At 39.1% G+C, this 19,126-nt stretch overlaps 1 protein-coding gene across 3 annotated transcripts in view; it reads right to left on the bottom strand.

Annotated features, from left to right (window-relative positions):
* The window catches only part of cfap46.L (cilia and flagella associated protein 46 L homeolog), a 134,416-nt gene that overhangs the window by 109,955 nt on the left and 5,335 nt on the right, over positions 1-19,126 (bottom strand). For all 3 annotated transcript variants that reach the window (XM_018225209.2, XM_018225210.2, XM_041568660.1), the window contains 7 exons: positions 17,466-17,587; positions 16,245-16,376; positions 14,459-14,523; positions 12,396-12,560; positions 10,995-11,118; positions 9,316-9,413; positions 2,043-2,141 (listed from right to left, as the gene is read on the bottom strand). In XM_018225209.2, coding sequence (XP_018080698.1) covers positions 2,043-2,141; positions 9,316-9,413; positions 10,995-11,118; positions 12,396-12,560; positions 14,459-14,523; positions 16,245-16,376; positions 17,466-17,587 — 805 coding nt within the window. The remainder of the gene's footprint in view (positions 1-2,042; positions 2,142-9,315; positions 9,414-10,994; positions 11,119-12,395; positions 12,561-14,458; positions 14,524-16,244; positions 16,377-17,465; positions 17,588-19,126) is intronic.

Below are 19,126 nucleotides of genomic sequence, written 5' to 3'. Positions count from 1 at the left end.
ATTCTAACTTGCAGAATCAAGTTTTTTTCATTCCAGAAACTATTTGAGTTGTGAGTTCATTTGAGATATAAAAAACTCTAACATTCAACCTTTGATAAATACCGTATATACTCAAGTATAAGTTGACCCGAGTATAAGCTGAGGTACATAATTTTACCTCCAAAAACTGGGAAAGCTTACTGACTTGAGTATAAGCCTAGGGTGAGAAATGCATTTTAGGACATCTTCAGCAGAACACACGCTCCTACTCACTGATCCAAAGAGGCTGCAGTCACACCTCTGTGCTGTCCACACTTGCTGTTGTAATCTCCCCCCTCGTGACTTGGTCCTCCCTCCTCAGCCCTGTTTGGGGAGGTGGGGCTTCATTACATTGTGCATAGTTTGAACAGAGTTAGCAGCACTCTCAGTAGCCCCAGGATCCCAATGTGCTGCACAGTCTGGACTCCTTTCCATGCCTGTTCAAAGAAGCGCAAGTAGCAACTGAAGAATCTGAAGCCGCATCCCTGTAACGATCGGTTGATATGTGACATCACTTCCGGAAGTGACGTCACAACCTGGAAGTTCGGACCCAAAGACTAGGAAGAGGAGCACGGCAGCATGAGTTCTTCCCTAGAAGAGCGCACGCAGGAGCCCCTGGGCTAGAATATTGCTGACTCTAGTGCTCTAACACATTCCCCTCACCATTTGTAAATGAGCCCTTGTATGTATGTATTTGAAGCATAGCTGCCTTTTCAAGTGGCACTATGAAACCTGTTTGTTCATCCACTTTAAAGCACACATGCTCAAGAATGTAGCTCCTTAACATAATCCAACAATGAACTTCACTGATGAAGGGCCATGCGGTACCGAAACGTTTGATCTTGTAAACAGTGTGGAGAGCACCATGGAATAAAGTTTGGGATCACCCCGTTTGATGCATAAAAGGTATCGGCTACTTTCATTGTTGGATTCATTGCTGGCGTGTGGCTAGGCCGGTGCCAATACCTGCATCCCCTTCTGCCTTTCGTTATTGTTCCTTAACAAAATACCTTTACTCCTCTTCAGCTCTGTAGAAAATATGGGGTTTCCTGCAGTAACTCTCTTTCTCTATTTATTGAAATACATCTTAATTCAATTTCATAGAACTAAAAGGACTGAGTAGACAATACATTCAATGCAGTAAATAAGCTGAAATGTATTGTGCCCATTGCTTTATTTTAAATATCTAATATTAACCATTTTCAATGACACAAAAAAAATATAAATAATTTTTACACTGGTTTCCTCACACTTGACTGGCAGAAAGAGTCCAGATTTCCCAGTGCACTCATCCTTCTAGCTATTTATACTTGAAAACAAAGACAGCTCAGATGGAGACTGTCAATGGCAGTCCTATGTCTTTTTATGCTATGGGCGAATTGGTGGCCACAGCTCAAAAGGGGATCTGCCTATTTTCTGCATTTTAGGGGTCATGTAGAGTCCTGCAGCAGATCGGGTACCCACGGGTTACCCGCAAAAACCTGCGGTACCCTGCAGGTTGCGGGTAGAAGTTCCGGGTGCGGGTATAGACGCGGGTCGGCGGTTCTGCGGGTTGGGCCGTGGGTCTTCTCAGTAGCAATTTTTACTCCTTTTTTCTGATCATGCCTACTTCCTATGATGTCACTTCTGGTTTACAATGACTGCACTTCCTGTTTTACTCCTTTTTTCCCGATCACGCCTACTTCCAATGATGTCACTTCCAGTTTACAATGACAGCACTTCCTGATTCTTGATGGTCAGCGAGTTGCAGGTCCGTGTCGCGGATAAGGTACTTGCGGGTCATCTCTCAGCGGGTAAGAATGTGGGTTGTGGGTCTGGGTTGCAGATTGCAGGTTGCTGGTACGGGTCGGGTAAGGGTTCCAAAAAATGGACCAGCGCAGGACTCTAGGGTCATGTCTTTTACTTCTAAAATTTTGCATAATATGAGTATAGTAATTACTGTGAACATACAATTTTTTAAAACAAATCTACAAGTTATCTGTAAAACATGCACAGCCAGAAAAAAGAAACATTGTAATACTTACTTCTCAGAAATGGATATATTTTCTTCAGACGATGTTAGAAGATTATAAATTTCATGAAGGTTTGTAAAAATGTCCTTTGTTGTTGTACTCTCTGTTTGCCTATTTGATTTTAAAAGCAAATGAAATTTTTCGTTAACATTTTCATAAACAACATCAGAGTGGACATCAGTTGAGTTCTAGTATGAAATTATATTTTTAAAATTATTAAGATAAACGTATTACTGATCTAATGTCCTAAAACAGAATGATAGAATAGAAGTATACAGTGGAGAGGAAAAGTGAGAGGGGAGGAGAGGGGTGGGGGGAGGGAAAGGTTGGGACCTTTGTGTTGGTTGGTGAGAGTTAGGAGATTGTAGAGGCCATTATAGAGTTGAATTCAGGTATTTAAAGTTCCTTTCTTCTTTCTATACAGCTTTGGGGTCTGTGATATTCATCTTCTTCCTATGGGTCTGGAAGAATGCGTCTCATTTCCTTCCAGGTAAGTGATATTCTTTTTTCCACTGCTTCCACAGTTGCATTGTTATTGAGTTTGTTGATTGGATCCAAGTGCCATTTGTTCTTAGGCAGGCCCAGATTTAGGGAAAGGCCCCCAAGGCCTGGGCCTAGGGCGGCAAGCCAGGGCCCCTAACATCTATATAACTGTCAGTAGAGGGAACTGACCAGTACGAAAACATTATCCTGGTAGTGTGCGCAATGACGTCAGCACGTGACCATGCCGCGCGTTTGCACACAATGTGTGATGTCATCGCAAAAGTTGCAGCAACAGTTCATGCAAGTGTGCACTCTTGATTTAACGTCTCTTGCGATGTTTTACGAATGCACAATGGTGCGGGCTTGCTGCTCTTTTGTGCATGCGCATTCACGCTTCCTCCTTCTGCGCATGCGCACGTGGGGGGGGGGGCGTGGGTTGCCTAGGGCTTGTTGCTTGTTCCAGAATTTGTTCTGTGGCTAGCCATAGTTCTTTGATTTTGGGGCAATACCACCATATGTGTAACAGGTTGCCTTCTCCCTTGCAACATGTTTTGGGAACATTTGGATAGTATTGGTTGAGGGTGGTTGGTGTCTTATACCATCTATGGAACAATTTCCTTGCATTATTAATGTGTTGTGTGCATTTTGAGAATTTGTAGACAGTATTTGCCATTTGTAGACAGTATTTCGTGTGGAGGTCTTGCTCCCATCAAAATGCTTTGGTTTAGTACCAGTATCCTCCTCTGTGAGCATCTTGTAGATCCTTGCTATGCCTTTGGGGCTGCACTATGAAATATTGTATTATACGTGTACCAAATAGAAATGAACAGGTAAAATTGATGGTGTACTTTTTTTTAACTTCTTTGACAGTTACTATGCAGACATATAAAGCAGGTTTTTTTTGTTATGATACTGCATTTTATACAGAGCAATATGCTGTTGTGGGACACTATTCATTAAAAACGAAAAAGGTGTGTTGTGTTGCACTGTTCAAAGCAAGATGCCACATTCAAGCTGGCTCTAATAATAGCTACCATATTATTTTCTGCAACTGACTCATACCCCATAAATACTATATCATCAAAACAGAATCACCTACTAAAGGGGGTTGCATCAACTCGTCTAGCTCATTAAAATAAGGGCTAATTCTGGAAGAAGCATCATTCAAAAGATATTTCATTTCAAATCTTAAAGGGGAACTATCGTGAAAATCTAATTTTCCCAGCGGATGGATAGGATGAAAATAATAATATTCTTAAATATATTCATTTAACAGAAATGCTTACTTTTTGAAAGGCATTCAATAATATTACAGTGAGTTAGAATGCTTTCTCTGAGAGCCAGTTCAAGCAATTGCTGAATGGGAGTGGCTATACCCCCACTGTGATGTCACGTAGCAACTAGCGAAGTCCCACCCTCTTCATGCTGAATTCAAAGCATCCACACACCAACTGCATTCTCTGGAATCTCATTCTGAGAATAGCAAGGCTGTTATACTTTTATAGTGTGAAAATGCTGATATTATTGGCAGAATGAGATTTTTGCATTCTCCCAGATCAAAGGAAGGACAGAGCTTGGTAAATATTGTACAGATATAAAAAAAAAAAAGGGTATTATGCACCTACTTTTTGCACATTGCACCTCACATGTTTCATATGTCTCTGTAGGTCAATAACAACCAGCCAGCAATTCACTTTGAACAGGCTACTTACTAAAAGGTGCAAAATATGGGTAATTGAACTGGTACAAATTAGCACCTTTGTTTGAAATCACCCTGTCTATAAATGTATTTGTGTGACAGTGCGTTTGTGTATGTTTTAGTCTCCCAGTAATTTTTTGTGTATAAATCTGTGTCTTTGTGTGTTCCCATTTTTTTTTGTGTTGTCAATGTGTTTTAGAGGAACAGTAATATCAAAATATGACATGTTAATAAATGTACTGTTGCCCTGGGGTGTTTGCTTCAGAAACAGAGCCATGGAGCAGCCATTCAGGTTGAATTAGGGCTATAAGGTTCAGGTTTAGTAGCAGATACGCTCTGTACAAATTGGCCCAAGAAGCAATCAGGGAACAGGTGCTGCTGGACTAGGAGGGCCTTCCTGAATGGACTCACTGCCCTGGAGATGTGCAACCCTAGCAAGAGTCTAGAGTGCTACTTGTGGGAAGAGGAGACAACCCATTAGTACTGCCTGTGTTCCTTCAATGCTGCCTAAGGCTCTGCGCTCAGTTTCTGGAAGCTTGGTTTTCCCGCCTTACTATGCCAGCCTATGGGCTCCTAGGGATCTCCCCTTTGCATGAGGCCCGTGCCTCTTACTGTCACTAAAGCTTTCTGAATGTACTCCTCCTGCTGGAGCCGGGATGGTTACTCCTATCTCTCACACTCACCCCTGTCATGCTTACCTTCTACTCTCACACTCACCCCTGCCACTCCTATCTCTCACACTCACCCTGCCACTCCTATCTCTCGCACACTCACCCCAGCCACTAATATCTCACTCACACTCACCCCAGCCACTCCTATCTCTCGCACACTCACCCCAGCCACTAATATCTCACTCACACTCACCCCAGCCACTCCTATCTCTCTCACACTCACCCCAGCCACTCCTATCTCTCGCACACTCACCCCAGCCACTAATATCTCACTTACACTCACCCCAGCCACTCCTATCTCTCTCACACTCACCCATGCCATAATAAAAAGTTGCAACTTCAAGCATTTATACCAACATCTCTAAAAAAAGACATGTATGCAACTTTTAAGCGCCTCCCATATTGAAACTGACCTAAACTTAAGATTACTAGTGAATCTTCACTAGGCACAACCGAACGCTAACAAATATTCGCTATGAAATGGTCGCACTGAAAAAGTATCGATAGCGAAAAGTCGCCAGCGTTTGGCGCCCAGGATGCAACTTCAAATTTTAGTGAATTAGCGTAGTGGTAACAAATTTGAATACACTGCCTGATTAATGTTTGGCCAAAAGTGGCAAATAAGTAAGTCATCAAAAGAAAACATCATATTTTTAGAAAACACACATTCTGCCAAATCTAAAATGGGTAAATATATCTTTGTATGGCAAAGCAGCAACACTACCCTAAACTTAGTTTTTTTATATAATTTCTGAAAATCATCACAAAGTTTGCATTTTACCTCATTATATACACCCCACATTTGTAACTTACCAGCATAAAGCATCCTAAATATGAACACATAAAATTCACTAAGCGCCGAAGCGCCGAACGCTAGCGTTACTTCGCTAGCGTTTGTCATTTTCGTTACTGCGCAAATTCACTAACGAACGCTGGCGTAGTTTCGCTAGTGTTACTTCGCACCCTTACGCCTGGCGAAGTTTCGCTAGCGACGTAACTACGCAAATTCACTAACGCGCGCAGTGTACTGAACGCCACCTTTTACGCTAGACTTCCTTCGCCACCTCAGACCTGGCGAAGCGCAATAGAGTAGATAGGGATTGTTTCAGAAAAAGTAAAAAAAAAAAGGTGATAGGCTGAAAAAGATCGAAAAAATTTTGGGGCTCCCCTCCTTCCCCCCTACATTTCCTGACTCATGGCAACTTACCTAGACAGTGGGCACATGTGTAGGGCAAAATAAAAATTTTATTTGATGATTTGAAGGTTTTCTAGCCATTTGTAGTGCTGATACGTATTCCTCCATTGAAATTTGAATTTCGCGCCGTATGCAAATTAGACTTCGCTAGTGTAACTTCGCTTTACTTAGCGAATCAACGCTAGCGCAACTTCGCAACCTTATGCTACCCCTGAGCGCAACTTCGGATTTTAGTGAATTTGCGAAGCGCTGGCGAAACTACGCCTGGCGAAGTGTGGCGAAGTTACGCCTGGCGCAACTACGAATCTTAGTGAATTTGCCCCATAGGGTCTACTGAATAGTTTGATGCCTTAATGCATAGATTTACCAAACCATGTGGCATACAGAGACCCCCAAATTCAAATAGTACATATAAATTTTCACATGACACTGACTGTTACACTATAAGCACCCGGCACGTGCATTACCCTAGAAAACCATATTTTTTCTGAAAGTAAATATTCCAACTAATCTAAAACGGGTAAATATTTATTGCCACTACAAACTACCAAACTGCAAAATTATGCTAAACATAATGCCCTTTATTAAATTTCTTTAAATCATCACAAAGCTTGCATTTTACCCCATTATTTACCCCACATTTCGTAACATATCAGCATAGGGGCTCAACTACATGGTGCAACTTCTTCAGATCCGACACTCTAAGAGGAAGCGCATGCAACAAGACCGGTGCGCCGAATATAATGTAAGTAATAAAAATATTGCACCTACAAACTGCATGCATCTGACATGACTGTTGGATGCAAATGCCGCACGTTGCGTCTTCATTCGACAGTAATTGAATGCATGCAGTTTGTAGGTGCGATATTTCTATTACTTACTGTACATTATATTCGGTGCATCCATCTTGTCGTATGCGCTTCCTCTCAGCGTGTCGGATCTGAAGAAGTTGCACCATGTAGTTCAGTCCTAAAGCATCCAAAATATGAACGCATGGGGTCTATGGAACACATTGATGCCCAATATGCATAGATTTACCAAACCATGTGGCGCACAGAGACCCCCAAATGGATATATAGCAGACAAAATTTACATGAGCAAAATTAAGTAACAAAGAACAGTGGTAAATGCGATAAAATCACGAAATCAATAAAATCCAATAAAACCACAAAAATCAATGCTTTTTTTTTCCCGCCTAGTGTAATCAGCAGTCATAATCACTTTGACTATTTTAGCATGGGCAAATATGTTTTACGGAAAGAAACAAGCGAACAACACCTATGCAGAGCTGAAAATGCAATAAAACAGCTTAACATGCTAAAAAATTGCTAAATATGCACAAACTCACTAAAATTGCGAAATAATCAGCAAAATAACATACAAAAGGTATTGTGCAGTACTGTACGCTATTCACAAGGGCAATAAAACATTTTTTTCAGGCAAAAAAAAATTATACAATAAGAAAAAAAAACAACAAAATAGTGTGCGTATGCGTGTGTACAATTCTCAAAATTACGTGTTATGTTCGTGTGTGTGCGGGTACAAGTGTGTGAGTATGTAACCCCCCCGATCCCCAAAAATGTATGTGTGTGTAATAAGTGTGTGTTTGTGTGTGTGTGTATGTGTAACACTAACCTGGAAAACACATGACAATCTATTGGGGTTGCAGGAGGGGGTCCCACGAAGAGTAGTAGTAGTCTTCAGTGAAGATCCAGGGACTGGGTGGTGCTGCAGGTATAGGTAGCACAGGCAGCAGCAGGACACGTAGAAATCACGTGCCTGCTGCTACCTTGGAGCCCCTGAGCGATTGCGTCCCAGGGGCCTCTCAATACCCCACTTTGCTTATTTCCTAGCGGCAGGGGAACAAGCTGGGAGCAGTCCCCCCCTTCTGTAGCCATCACCCCTACTGTAGTCAGTCCCCCTCTGTAGCCAGCCCCCCTGCAGCCAGCCACCTCCTGCAGCCGCCCCCTGCAACCAGTCTCACCCTGCAACCAGTCTCACCCACCTGTAGCCAACCTCACCCACCTTCAGCCAGCCCCCCTGCAGCAGCCTTCTCTCCCCTGACTCATCCTCATCCCCCTCCACCCCCCCCCTGCAGTCAGCCAACATCGTAGTTTTTACAAGTTTTACTCAGTAACATGAAGACTTTTTCTCTCCGTCTGAAACTCCCCCTCCCTCCCAGAAACGAGGCAGTAGGAAATAAAGGTGGACTTGCTAAACGTGTGTAAATCCCAGCCGCACATTAGTCTGTATGCCAGCACTGAGACGCGAGTAGTGAATGTGCTGCTGCTCCGGTTTCATTTTGTGCTTATGTAACATTTGTGCGTCTCAGTGCTGGCATACAGACTAATGTGCGGCTGGGATTTACACACGTTTAGCAAGTCCACCTTTATTTCCTACTGCCTCGTTTCTGGGAGGGAGGGGGAGTTTCAGACGGAGAGCAAAAGTCTTCATGTTACTGAGTAAAACTTGTAAAAACTACGATGTTGGCTGACTGCAGGGGGATGGAGGGGGATGAATCTCACGGGAGAGAAGGACCGTGTTACAGTCTACCTTTCTTTCCTAGCTTTATACAGTTTCTGATTGACAGCTCTGACTGCCAATGAGATAGAGAACAGAGTTGTTATGCAGAAAAACTCGACTCCGACGCCAGAGCTAGCCAGAGGCAGGTAGGAGAGAAGCAGCTGGCATGGATTCACTAGAAAGACTGCAATATTTTAAAAACTGTAAACATTTTTTAATACATTATATTTAGACATTTGAATAACTTCATGTAATGATTGTTTTTACCAATTTTTAATTTCGCGATAGTTCCCCTTTAATTTCTCATCTGAGCATCTTTGGCAATGCTGCTTTTTCATGCTTTTATGGAATAAAACTGGTCTTGCGTGACTGGCTGTAAATATGGTGCTGCAAGTAATATTCCTGTAAAAATATCTTCGACTCAGTTAATCCCTTTTTTTTGTCATGTAAGAAAGCGCTACTATATATTGTGAAATCACAAAGAGAAAAAATATATATATTTTTTGATACAAGCCCCATCAACAATGTTGAGCATTCCAAAACAAGTATTATGACAGCTCACACCCATGTAAAGATTTAGAGGGTGTATTGTGAACTGATAATACGTTTTGTTCTTACAAATTACAAATTATAGGTAAATACTATACATGATAAGCAAGTTGTCATAAATGATGTACTCTACAGAAAATACATCATAAGAATGATTCTACTTACAATGACTTCAACTTCTGAATTTTAAGGATGACTGACAAAGTCACACAGCTCTTTGTTTCCTTTGCTGCTTTAGCAGAATCAATTAATTTGTGTTGTACCTTAAATGGAAAATAATGGATTGTAAAATAAGGATAACAAAAACAAATGCAAATTAAGGGGGTTATTTATTGAAGGTCAAGTTAGTGAGGTTTGTGAGTTTTTTCTACCTCGAATAAACTCACAATTTAAATAAATTTAAATGTTTGCTTATTTATGAAAAAATCTGAATGTAAAAAACTCAATTGAATGAAAAACCAATACCTTGAATTGATCAAGTTGTAGATCAAAGAACCAGCGTAAAACACCCAAAAATCATGAAGGCAAAAACCATCATCAAATGGTTAAAGGGACCTCTGCCATTAGCTGGAATATTTTTGGATTCTGACTGTTAGCAGTTTCAGGGCTTTATAAATCTCCAAATATTTGAGTTTCTTTTCACAAAAACATTTAGGGGTTATTTATCAAAGTCCGAATGTATCTCTTATTATTTTCTGCTACAAAACGCTTGGGTTTTTTATGCTTATTTATTATTACATTTTCCCGAAAATTTGCTTTGCGGAAAAAAAAACAGATTTTGACGATTTTTTAAGATTTTTCTATCTGATTTTCACGGGTTTTTTTTTTGGGATTTTCACCCGAAAACTCTGAAAACTTCAGGGTATTGCATGAAACCAAGTGCACATCAAAAAATCATTGTGACTTATCCCATTGATTTATATATATACAACCTTGACCGACTTATATATACAACCAGATTTTCAGATTCAGACTTTTCCATCCTTGGGGTTTAATAAATTCCGAAAAAAGTCCGATTTTATTTTTTAAAAAAATCACAAATTTTTTCGTGATTTTTGCATTCAGAGTTTAGTAAATAACAAATTTTTCTCTACCTCGAATAAACTCGCAATTTAAACAAACTTCAATGTTTATGAAAAAATCTGAATGTAAAAAACTTGAATGCAATCGGGAAAAAACTTGAATACCTCGAGTTCATAGGCTAAAAAATCTTGAATACCTCAAACTAGCAGTTAGGCAGGTTAAAAAAAGAGTTAAAAGGTTGAATTTGATGGACGTGTGTCTTTTTTGCAACCTAACTTACTATGTTACTATGTAAATGCATTGAGTTTTCAAGCAAAAACCAGCATAAAACACCCAAAAATCGTGAAGGCAAAAACCATCTTCAAATGGTTAAAGGGACCTCTGCCATTGAATTCTACATGAATTTGAGTTGTTTTAGACTTTTAGCAGCTTTGGGGCATAATAAGGGGGTTATTTATCAAGGTCCGAATTTATCTCAGTATTTCTAATATCCAACTCCGAGCAACTCCGAATTCCAGAATGGACCTTATTTATAAGAAAAAACCCCAAAAAAATAGGGTCGGGCAAAACTCAGAAAACTTTGGAGCTTTCCCCGAAAATTCAGAATTGTTCTGCGTTTTCCACAAAAAAACGAAAAAAAATTCAGAGTTTTCAGTGTTTTTTGCTCCGAATCCCCAAAATTAGCAGAATTATAAATTCTCTTTTCTGTCTTTATATGCTAACTCTGCCTCCATCTATATAAATACAAACAAGAGCAGAGTTAAGTAGAATGAGATAGAGGCTTTATTTATTTATTTTTTGGCAAAAATTTCTGTACTCACCATTTTAGCAAAGAGATTTGGATATTTGCCTGGAACATTTTTTTTAATATACTCTGCTGCCCCTGAAGCAAAGTCGGCAGCCTCTTTCATTTTTTGTGCATCCAACAAACACTCTAGGAGTTCCCTGAAAAAAAAAAAAAACAACAAAAGAAATAGAAACTCAATTTTATGTATTATATGTAATGTTATTATTGATACTGTATATGCATCAACTAATGGAGCTACAACTAATCTGCAGCTCTGTCATAAAGTGCTGTTCCCAGAATGCTATGAGCATAAATGAAGTTAGATGTGCATAATGCTCACCAGCAGAAGTTACTACTACAATACTACTCTCCCCATGTAATTTCCATTCTAAGCTGTTTATCAGCATCACCATCATTGACAAGAAGGTAGATCCTATAGCATGTCACCTCTCATGCTATGGTGGGAAGTTTAATTAACCTTGTGAAAAGCCACCTGCTTCAACATTGAAGCTGTTGACAAAAAAAGTCTATTGATATCCGATACATGTGCTAACAAGGGGATTTACTGTTTTCAAGTACAGGTATGGGACCTGTTATCCAGAATGCTTTCCATAATTTGGATCTTCATACCTTAAGTCTACTACAAAATCATTTATACATTAAGGGGCAAATTTATCAAGGGTCGAATTTCGAATCTGAAAAACTTCAAAATTCTAATTCAAAAAGACCAACCGAAATTAAATCGAAGTATATTTTTTGGCCGAATAGGTCCGGTTTAGATGGAATTCCAATCGTACGAATCAAAGTAATGGCGCATTCGAATCGTACGATTTGACGTTTTTCCCAAATAAAACCTTTGATTTCACCATTTGACTCCAAATAGGTTCTAGGAGGTTGAATTTTTTTTAATTCAAGTTTTCAAATCTGCCCCTAAATAAACCCAATAGGCTGGTTTTGCTTCCAATAAGGATTAATTATATCTTGGTGTGGATCAAGTACAAGGCACTGTTTTATTATTACAGATAAAATTTGGATTATTATCTATGGGAGACAGCCTTTCCGTAATTCAGAGCTTTCTAGATAATGGGTTTCCGCATAACAGATCCCACACCTGTATATAGTTTTCCCTTATGAACTTATTTGTAATAGCATTTACATGTTTGTATTTCCCTTGAGTTGCTTTTTACTACGATATACTTAATAGAATAGTGATACCGATTCACCCAACTTATTTTCTATTTATACATATTGAACCTTCTTGGTAGAGTCTGAATGCTATGTTATTTTCTTGTAGATATTTTAAGTTCTTCTGTATTAATTAATTGCTGTGATTCAGCATTCAAAACTAAAATCATCATAATGAAGCTGTAATCCAGTGGAGGATTTCAAAGCTAAAATTATTCATGCATAATAATAACCATGTTGTTAACCTTACATCATAAGTTGTGCTCGCCAGGCATGATCTGTTTCATCAATTTCAGTCAAAGCCTTCACAACACTGGAGAGACTAGAAATAAGAAGATGGCGACTCCCAGGCTTTAAAAAAGGTTGAACCATTTGCCAGTAGATAACAGATGCATTGAAGACCAGAAAATAGTATCTAAAAAGAAAAAAAATTATATATTTAATCCTATATTATTAAAGGGGTTGTTCTCCATTAAATTAACTTTTATTATGATGTACAGATTGATATTCTGAGGCAATTTGCAATTGGTTTTATTTTTTTTATAATTTGTAGTTATTGAGTTATTTAACTTTTTATTTAGCAGCTCTCCAGTTTGCTATTTCAGCAATCCAGTTGCTAGGGTGTCAATTACCCTAGCAACCATGCACTGATTTGAATAAGAGACTGGAATATGAATAGGAGAGGTCTTGAATATAAAAATGAGTAATAAAAGTAGCAATGGCAGTAGATTTACAGAGCATTTGTTTTTTTAGATGGGGTCATTAGAAAGCTGGAAAGAATCAGAAGAAAAGGGCAAATAAATTAAAAAACTATAAAAAAAACTTTAAAATTATATTAATGAAGACCAATTGAAAATTTACATAGAATCGGCCATTCTATAACATACTAAAAGTAAATTTAAGGGTAAACCACTCCTTTGAGCTTACATTGGCTTAAATTGCTGAATAGCAGTGTTTATGCAGGAATAGGGCCAGAGGAAACAATAGGATAAATTATCTATGATATTTTAGAGGAACAATTTTTAAATGATAAAAAAGGTTACAAAAGTGAAACTAGTACTTAGCAGGACATAATAATATAATCACCCTTTTCTAACATCATTGCTATAATTTTAAAGCAAAACTATACCCCCAAAATGAATACTTAAAGGAAAACTATACCCCCAAAATGAACACTTAAGCAACAGATAGTTTATATCAAATTAAGTGGCATATTAAAGAATCTTACCAAACTGATCTATATATTTAAGTAAATATTGCCCTTTTACATCTCTTGCCTTGAACTACCATTTTGTGATGGTCTGTGTGCTGCCTCAGAGATCACCTGACCAGAAATACTACAACTCTAACTGTAACAGGAAGAAGTGTTGAAGCAAAAGACACAACTCTGTCTGTTAATTTGCTCATGTGACCTAACAAGTATAGTTTGTTTGGTTTGCTTGTGTGCACAGTGATTCGTACAATCCCAGGGGGCGGCCCTCATTTTTTAAAAATTTTCTATTTATGATTAATAGGGATGCACCGTATACACTACTTTGGATTCGGCCGAACCCCCAAATCCTTCGCGAAAGATTCAGCCAAATACAGAACGAAATCCAAATCTTAATTTGCACATGCAAATTAGGAGTGGGAAGAGGAAAAATTTTTTACTCCCTTGTTTTGTGACAAAAAGGCACGTGATTTCCCTTTACTTCAACTAATGTGCATATGTAAATTAGGATTCGGATTCGCTTTGGCCGGGCAGAAGGATTCGGCCGAATCCGAAACCTGCTGTAAAAAGGCCGAATCCCAAACCGAATCCTGGATTCGGTGCATCCCTAATGATTACCCAGTGGCACATACTACTAGAAAAGTATATTATTATGAAAATGGTTAATTTACATGAAGCAGGGTTTTACATATGAACTGTTTTATGCAATATATTTTTATAAAGACCTACATTGTTTGGGGTATAGTTTTCCTTTAAATAGCTGTACCCTTTCCGTTTAAGGCCATATGGAAATTAATCCTATAAACTTAGGCCAGATGATAGTACTTCTTATTTTGTTTCAGCTGAGCCACTGCCACAAAACATTGTCTAGACTAAACAGCCCAGCACTGTCAAGCTGCACAGTTTGAGATTTCTCAAATTATTGGGTCTGAGCCCCACCAGAAGCAACAGCAAAAAATGGTTCCCTTCATATGTCATTCAAACTAGCCTTTATGCCACAACTTTGGGAACCACCAGGGGTAGCTCCACAATTTGGGAACATCTGAGACAGGGCTCCAGCAGGTTTATTCACCAGCAGGTTAATTCTTGCCAAGGGCACAAACCTTTTTTGCTGTTTCCCGAAATCAATAGCTTTTAGGTAATAAACCACAGATTTTTCCAGTTGATCCTAGAAGAAAATGAACATTTTTGAATGTGCAACAGAACAAGAGAATTATAAATTCTGATCACCAATTTAATGTGTGCAAACCTGGGAAAAACGGTTGCCTTGAAAAGATAACAAAAATAAAAATGATTCAATGGTCACAAAGGTACAAAGAGAAAAGGACTAACAAAAGCCACTAAAGCTTCATTGTTACTAAGAATATAGTAAAAGAGTAAACAGGTCCAAATTTGGGCCTACGGTTTATATCCTTCTATAAAGTATGAATCAAGTGGAATGTAAAGTTCTGAAAAGCAGCATAGTTGCCTATAGCAGTTTTTCTAATTTGTAGTAGACTGTTCAGAGCTAATTTCTGAGTGGTTGCTATTGGCTACTGCACTGGTGCAATTAGTACCTGCTGTATGTTCCCATTCTTTGTTGTGCTATATTAACAACAGGAACAATATCACTATATCTGACGTATTAAAGGGGAAGGAAAGGACTTTTTACTTGGGGTGCCAAAAGTTAGGCCCAAGTGATCGCATGTTCTTACCTGAAACCCTGGGACGGTGAAGATAGAAGAAGCCGTCTAATGATCACTCTGTGGTGCTCGATGGAAGAATCCCGAACTGGTGCAGTTTTCTGCTGATAGGAGCAACGGCCCAGGTTTCAGGTAAGTACATTTGATCACTTGGGGTTGTCTAACTTTTGGCACCCCTAAGTAAAAAGACAGTTCTTTCTCCTTTAAAGATAAGTTATTCATTTGTGCTTTATTTGCTTGCCTGTGAGTTCCCAAAGTGCTACAAATGCTGGTTATACCTTACTCTAAAGCACACCGGAGTTCTCTTCAACCCAGTGGTAATAACCTAAGTTTATAACTCAGATTTGTTATAATAAAAATGGAAATGTGATCAATGTTTTTCCCTGTTGGCACCTTCAATAAAATGCATGGCAAGAAACTTGAAAGAAAGCTTTAATTTACAGTGATGTAATTCTATATAATATGCATGCTCCAACTGACAATTACATTTCTCCTGAAGCAATCTTAATTTCAGCTGCATAGAAATTCGGTGGTATAACTACAACTTTCTAGCTTCCACATCCAGCCTATTTAGGTTCCAACAAGAACTGTTCGGCACTTATTAAATGAAACTGGTTTATTAACCTCACAAAGCCCACTATATTGTTGAACCACTAGGTCTGCTGAGAGAGAGCAAAACTGTTTGTTAAGCACCACTGCATATACAGGCAAGCGGAACATATGAAACAATGTCCCTATTAACAAAGAACTGCCTAATGACAAATCTTGCAAAGGTTTAAAAATAGAATATGCTTCGTTTTATTATCCATAATTTAACAATTGTTTGTAAGTGTTTATACTAACTACTAGTGATGTGCGGGTCAGGCTTTTCCCAACCCGCAACCGCCCGAGCCCGACTTCCGGGTTCCTTTTATAGACCTGCACGCCCCACCCCCAATGATGTCACAAAAGGGGTGGAGCGAGAGTCTATAAAAGTTCAACCTGGAAGTCGGAAGCTGTCATTTGGAAGGTCAGGGAGAGCAGTCAGAAGAGCTCAACCCGCACCCGCCCGTGACCCGGAAATGGGGGTGCGAGGTCGGCCCGCACCCGCCGGTATCGGGCCGGCCTGCAAATCACTACTTACTACAACAAACGCTACTGAAACAGTTTTAGATGGAGAGCAAACACACAGGCATCTTTAATAGACTGCTGTAATACAGGTCCATACCACATCCTTTGCAGACTGAGGGGTGTGTAACTGGGCTTTACACAAGTAAGATCTTCCAAAAAACTGGTTTTGAGGTGGATTACTCTTGAAATAAAGTTGCAGACAGTCTTTACTTTCGGCTAGATTTCCAAGCTATAAAAAAAAAAAAGACAGCAGTTACTTAAAGGAATACTATGATGGGAAACATTTTCAAAATGCATCAGTTAATAGTGCTGCTCCATTTGAATTCTGCACTGAAATCCATTTCTCAAAAGAGCAAAAAGATTTTTTTATATTTAATTTTGAAATCTGACATGGGGCTAGACATATTGTCAGTTTCGCAGCTGCCCCCAGTCATGTGACTTGTGCACTAATAAATTTCAGACACTCTTTACTGCTGTACTGCAAGTTGGTGTGATATCAACCCCCTCCCCCCATCAGCCTAACAACAGAACAATGGGAAGGTAACCAGGTAGCAGCTCCCTAACACAAGATAACGGCTGCCTGGTAGATCTAAGAACAGCACTCAAATCCAGGTCCTGCTGCGTCACCTTCAGTTACATTGAGTAGGAGAAAGCAGTTCCATCCTAAAGTGCTGGCTCTTTCTGAAAGCACATGACCAGGCAAATTGACCTGAGATGGCTGCCTACACACTAATATTACAACTAAAAAAAGATACACTTGCTGGTTCAGGAATGAAATTTTATACTGTAGAATAAATTATTTGCAGTGTAAACAGTATCATTTAGAAATAAAAACTACATCATAAAAATCATGACAGAATCCCTTTAAGCTATATAAAAGGTTTAATGAACCTCAACCTGTTATTCTAAGGGTCAGTCTTGTGTAGAATATTTACTTGGGCTCCAGTGACAATTAGGATTCTATGCATAGGCACAGGCAGATATTTAATAATATCCAGTTTGCTTATTTTCAGATAAATATGGCCTGTCCTGTAGCAAGGGTAAAACATGACCAAGAACAAATTGGACAAGGAATTATTAACAATCTATTCAGATAGGGTGCATGAAGTTTCTATCGCATTGAATGGCTTGTATCTATGTCACAATAAAGACGCATTTTGTAAAAAAAATTATAATTATGTGGGTATTAAAGCACTTGAATTGTGATGTCCAGCTCTTACAAACTTATACCTAAGAAACAAAAAGAAGCCTATGAAACACCTAAGAAACACTGACAAGGTAAACTGTTGTAAAGTGAATTTGTGAAAAACAGACATACTTGGAGGGCTTGTTCCGCACACAGAACATATAAATCAGGGCTGAAGTTTTCTGGTACATCTGTTGCCTTGCCTGCACTGGCAGATTTAATTAATCTGTAAGCTTTGAGTAAAGCTTCGGCATCTTAAAAATGACAAAAATAGAGAGAAAGGATCAGTAAGCGGCATCATTGTTTACTCCAACAGTGGGAAAAACTGCAGCCCCCCCAGCTGTTGAACTGCAACTTTCAGCATGTCTGACAGGTGCAGAAGTTTAACATCTGGAGAGCTATGCCCCTCCCCTACTATGGCTTATACATACTGGATGTAACCTAGAAACCTGATAAAGTAAATATCAATTAAGCTAAAAGGTGCATAGCAAACTAACAGTGAAATAAAACACCTGTTATTTGCTAACATTTCATGTTAAAGATAAATGCCATGCAAACAAAAGCACTATATCAGTCTAAAGTATATATATATATATATATATATATATATATATATATATATATATATATATATATATACAGTATAAGGCTAATGAAAGTAAATGGCTTATTGGCTGCAATAGTTTAATGCACTGAAGACTATTTTATCCTCTGCATGTTTTAAATCACAACCACCACCCAGTACCTGTTCACCTCCTTTCAGTCTGACACTGCCACAAGCCCACTCCCACTCCCCACCACTTATTCTGATTATTACACATACAAGCAGTGTAATTTAGTGGCCACCCTGAGACCCAGGTTTTTCTATGTCTATCCTTTCTTCTAACAGATTTAATTTCTTCGGCTTTGTAAATATACGGCCCTCTAGCACTTTAAACAGGGCATTGTAAAAGAAAATGCCATTGATGTTCCTATTGCTGAGCCTTCACACCTGTACAGCTCAATTACTGCTGCTGTTTATACAGTAGGATGTTTAAAGGGATACTGTCGTGAGAAAACATGTTTTTTTTCAAAACGCACCAGTTAATAGTGCTGCCCCAGCAGAATTCTGCACTGAAATCCTTTTTTTAAAGGGGCAAACTGATTTTTTCTATATTTAATTTTGAAATTTGACATGGGCTAGACATATTGTCAGTTTCCCAGGAGCCCTTATGTCATTTGACTTATGCTCTGATAAACTTCAGTCACTCTTTACTGCTGTACTGTAAGTTGGAGTGATATTACCTCCCTCCCCAGCAGCCCATCAGCAGCCTATCAACAGAACAATGGGCAGTTAATCACATTGCATCTACCTGACACCTCTGCTGAAAGATTTGTTTGCATTGCTAAGGGTTGGGGCACACGGGGAGATTAGTCGCCCACGATTTTTAAAAAGGAAGTCACCGCGATAAGGTGATCGTTTTTGTGCAGGAAAGATTTCATGCAACTTTTGATTCAAAGCGATTTATATCCCATAGTGCTTCGCGTTCATTCCCTTGGCGTGTTGTCCCTCCACATCATTTCGCAAGAGCAAGAATTTACATACTATTGCGGTTACTAATCTCTGTGTGTGTGTGTGCTTGTAGGAGATTTCAGTACTTCTCTATATACGTGCTATTTCTGACAAATCACTTCAAAAAGGGTCTCTGTGCGTTTTGGAGCTACAGGCAATCTCAAATCAATGTGTGCATAATAGCTGGTGATTTGCATGTAGCTGCATGCAAAGACAAAATGAACGACTTGCCACCAGAACT

The sequence above is a fragment of the Xenopus laevis genome, chromosome 7L (genome assembly GCF_017654675.1).
Source record: "Xenopus laevis strain J_2021 chromosome 7L, Xenopus_laevis_v10.1, whole genome shotgun sequence".
Lineage (NCBI taxonomy): Eukaryota > Metazoa > Chordata > Amphibia > Anura > Pipidae > Xenopus > Xenopus laevis.
The sequence above is the reverse complement of the archived record's forward strand: the minus strand, read 5'-3'. Positions and strand labels throughout refer to the sequence as shown.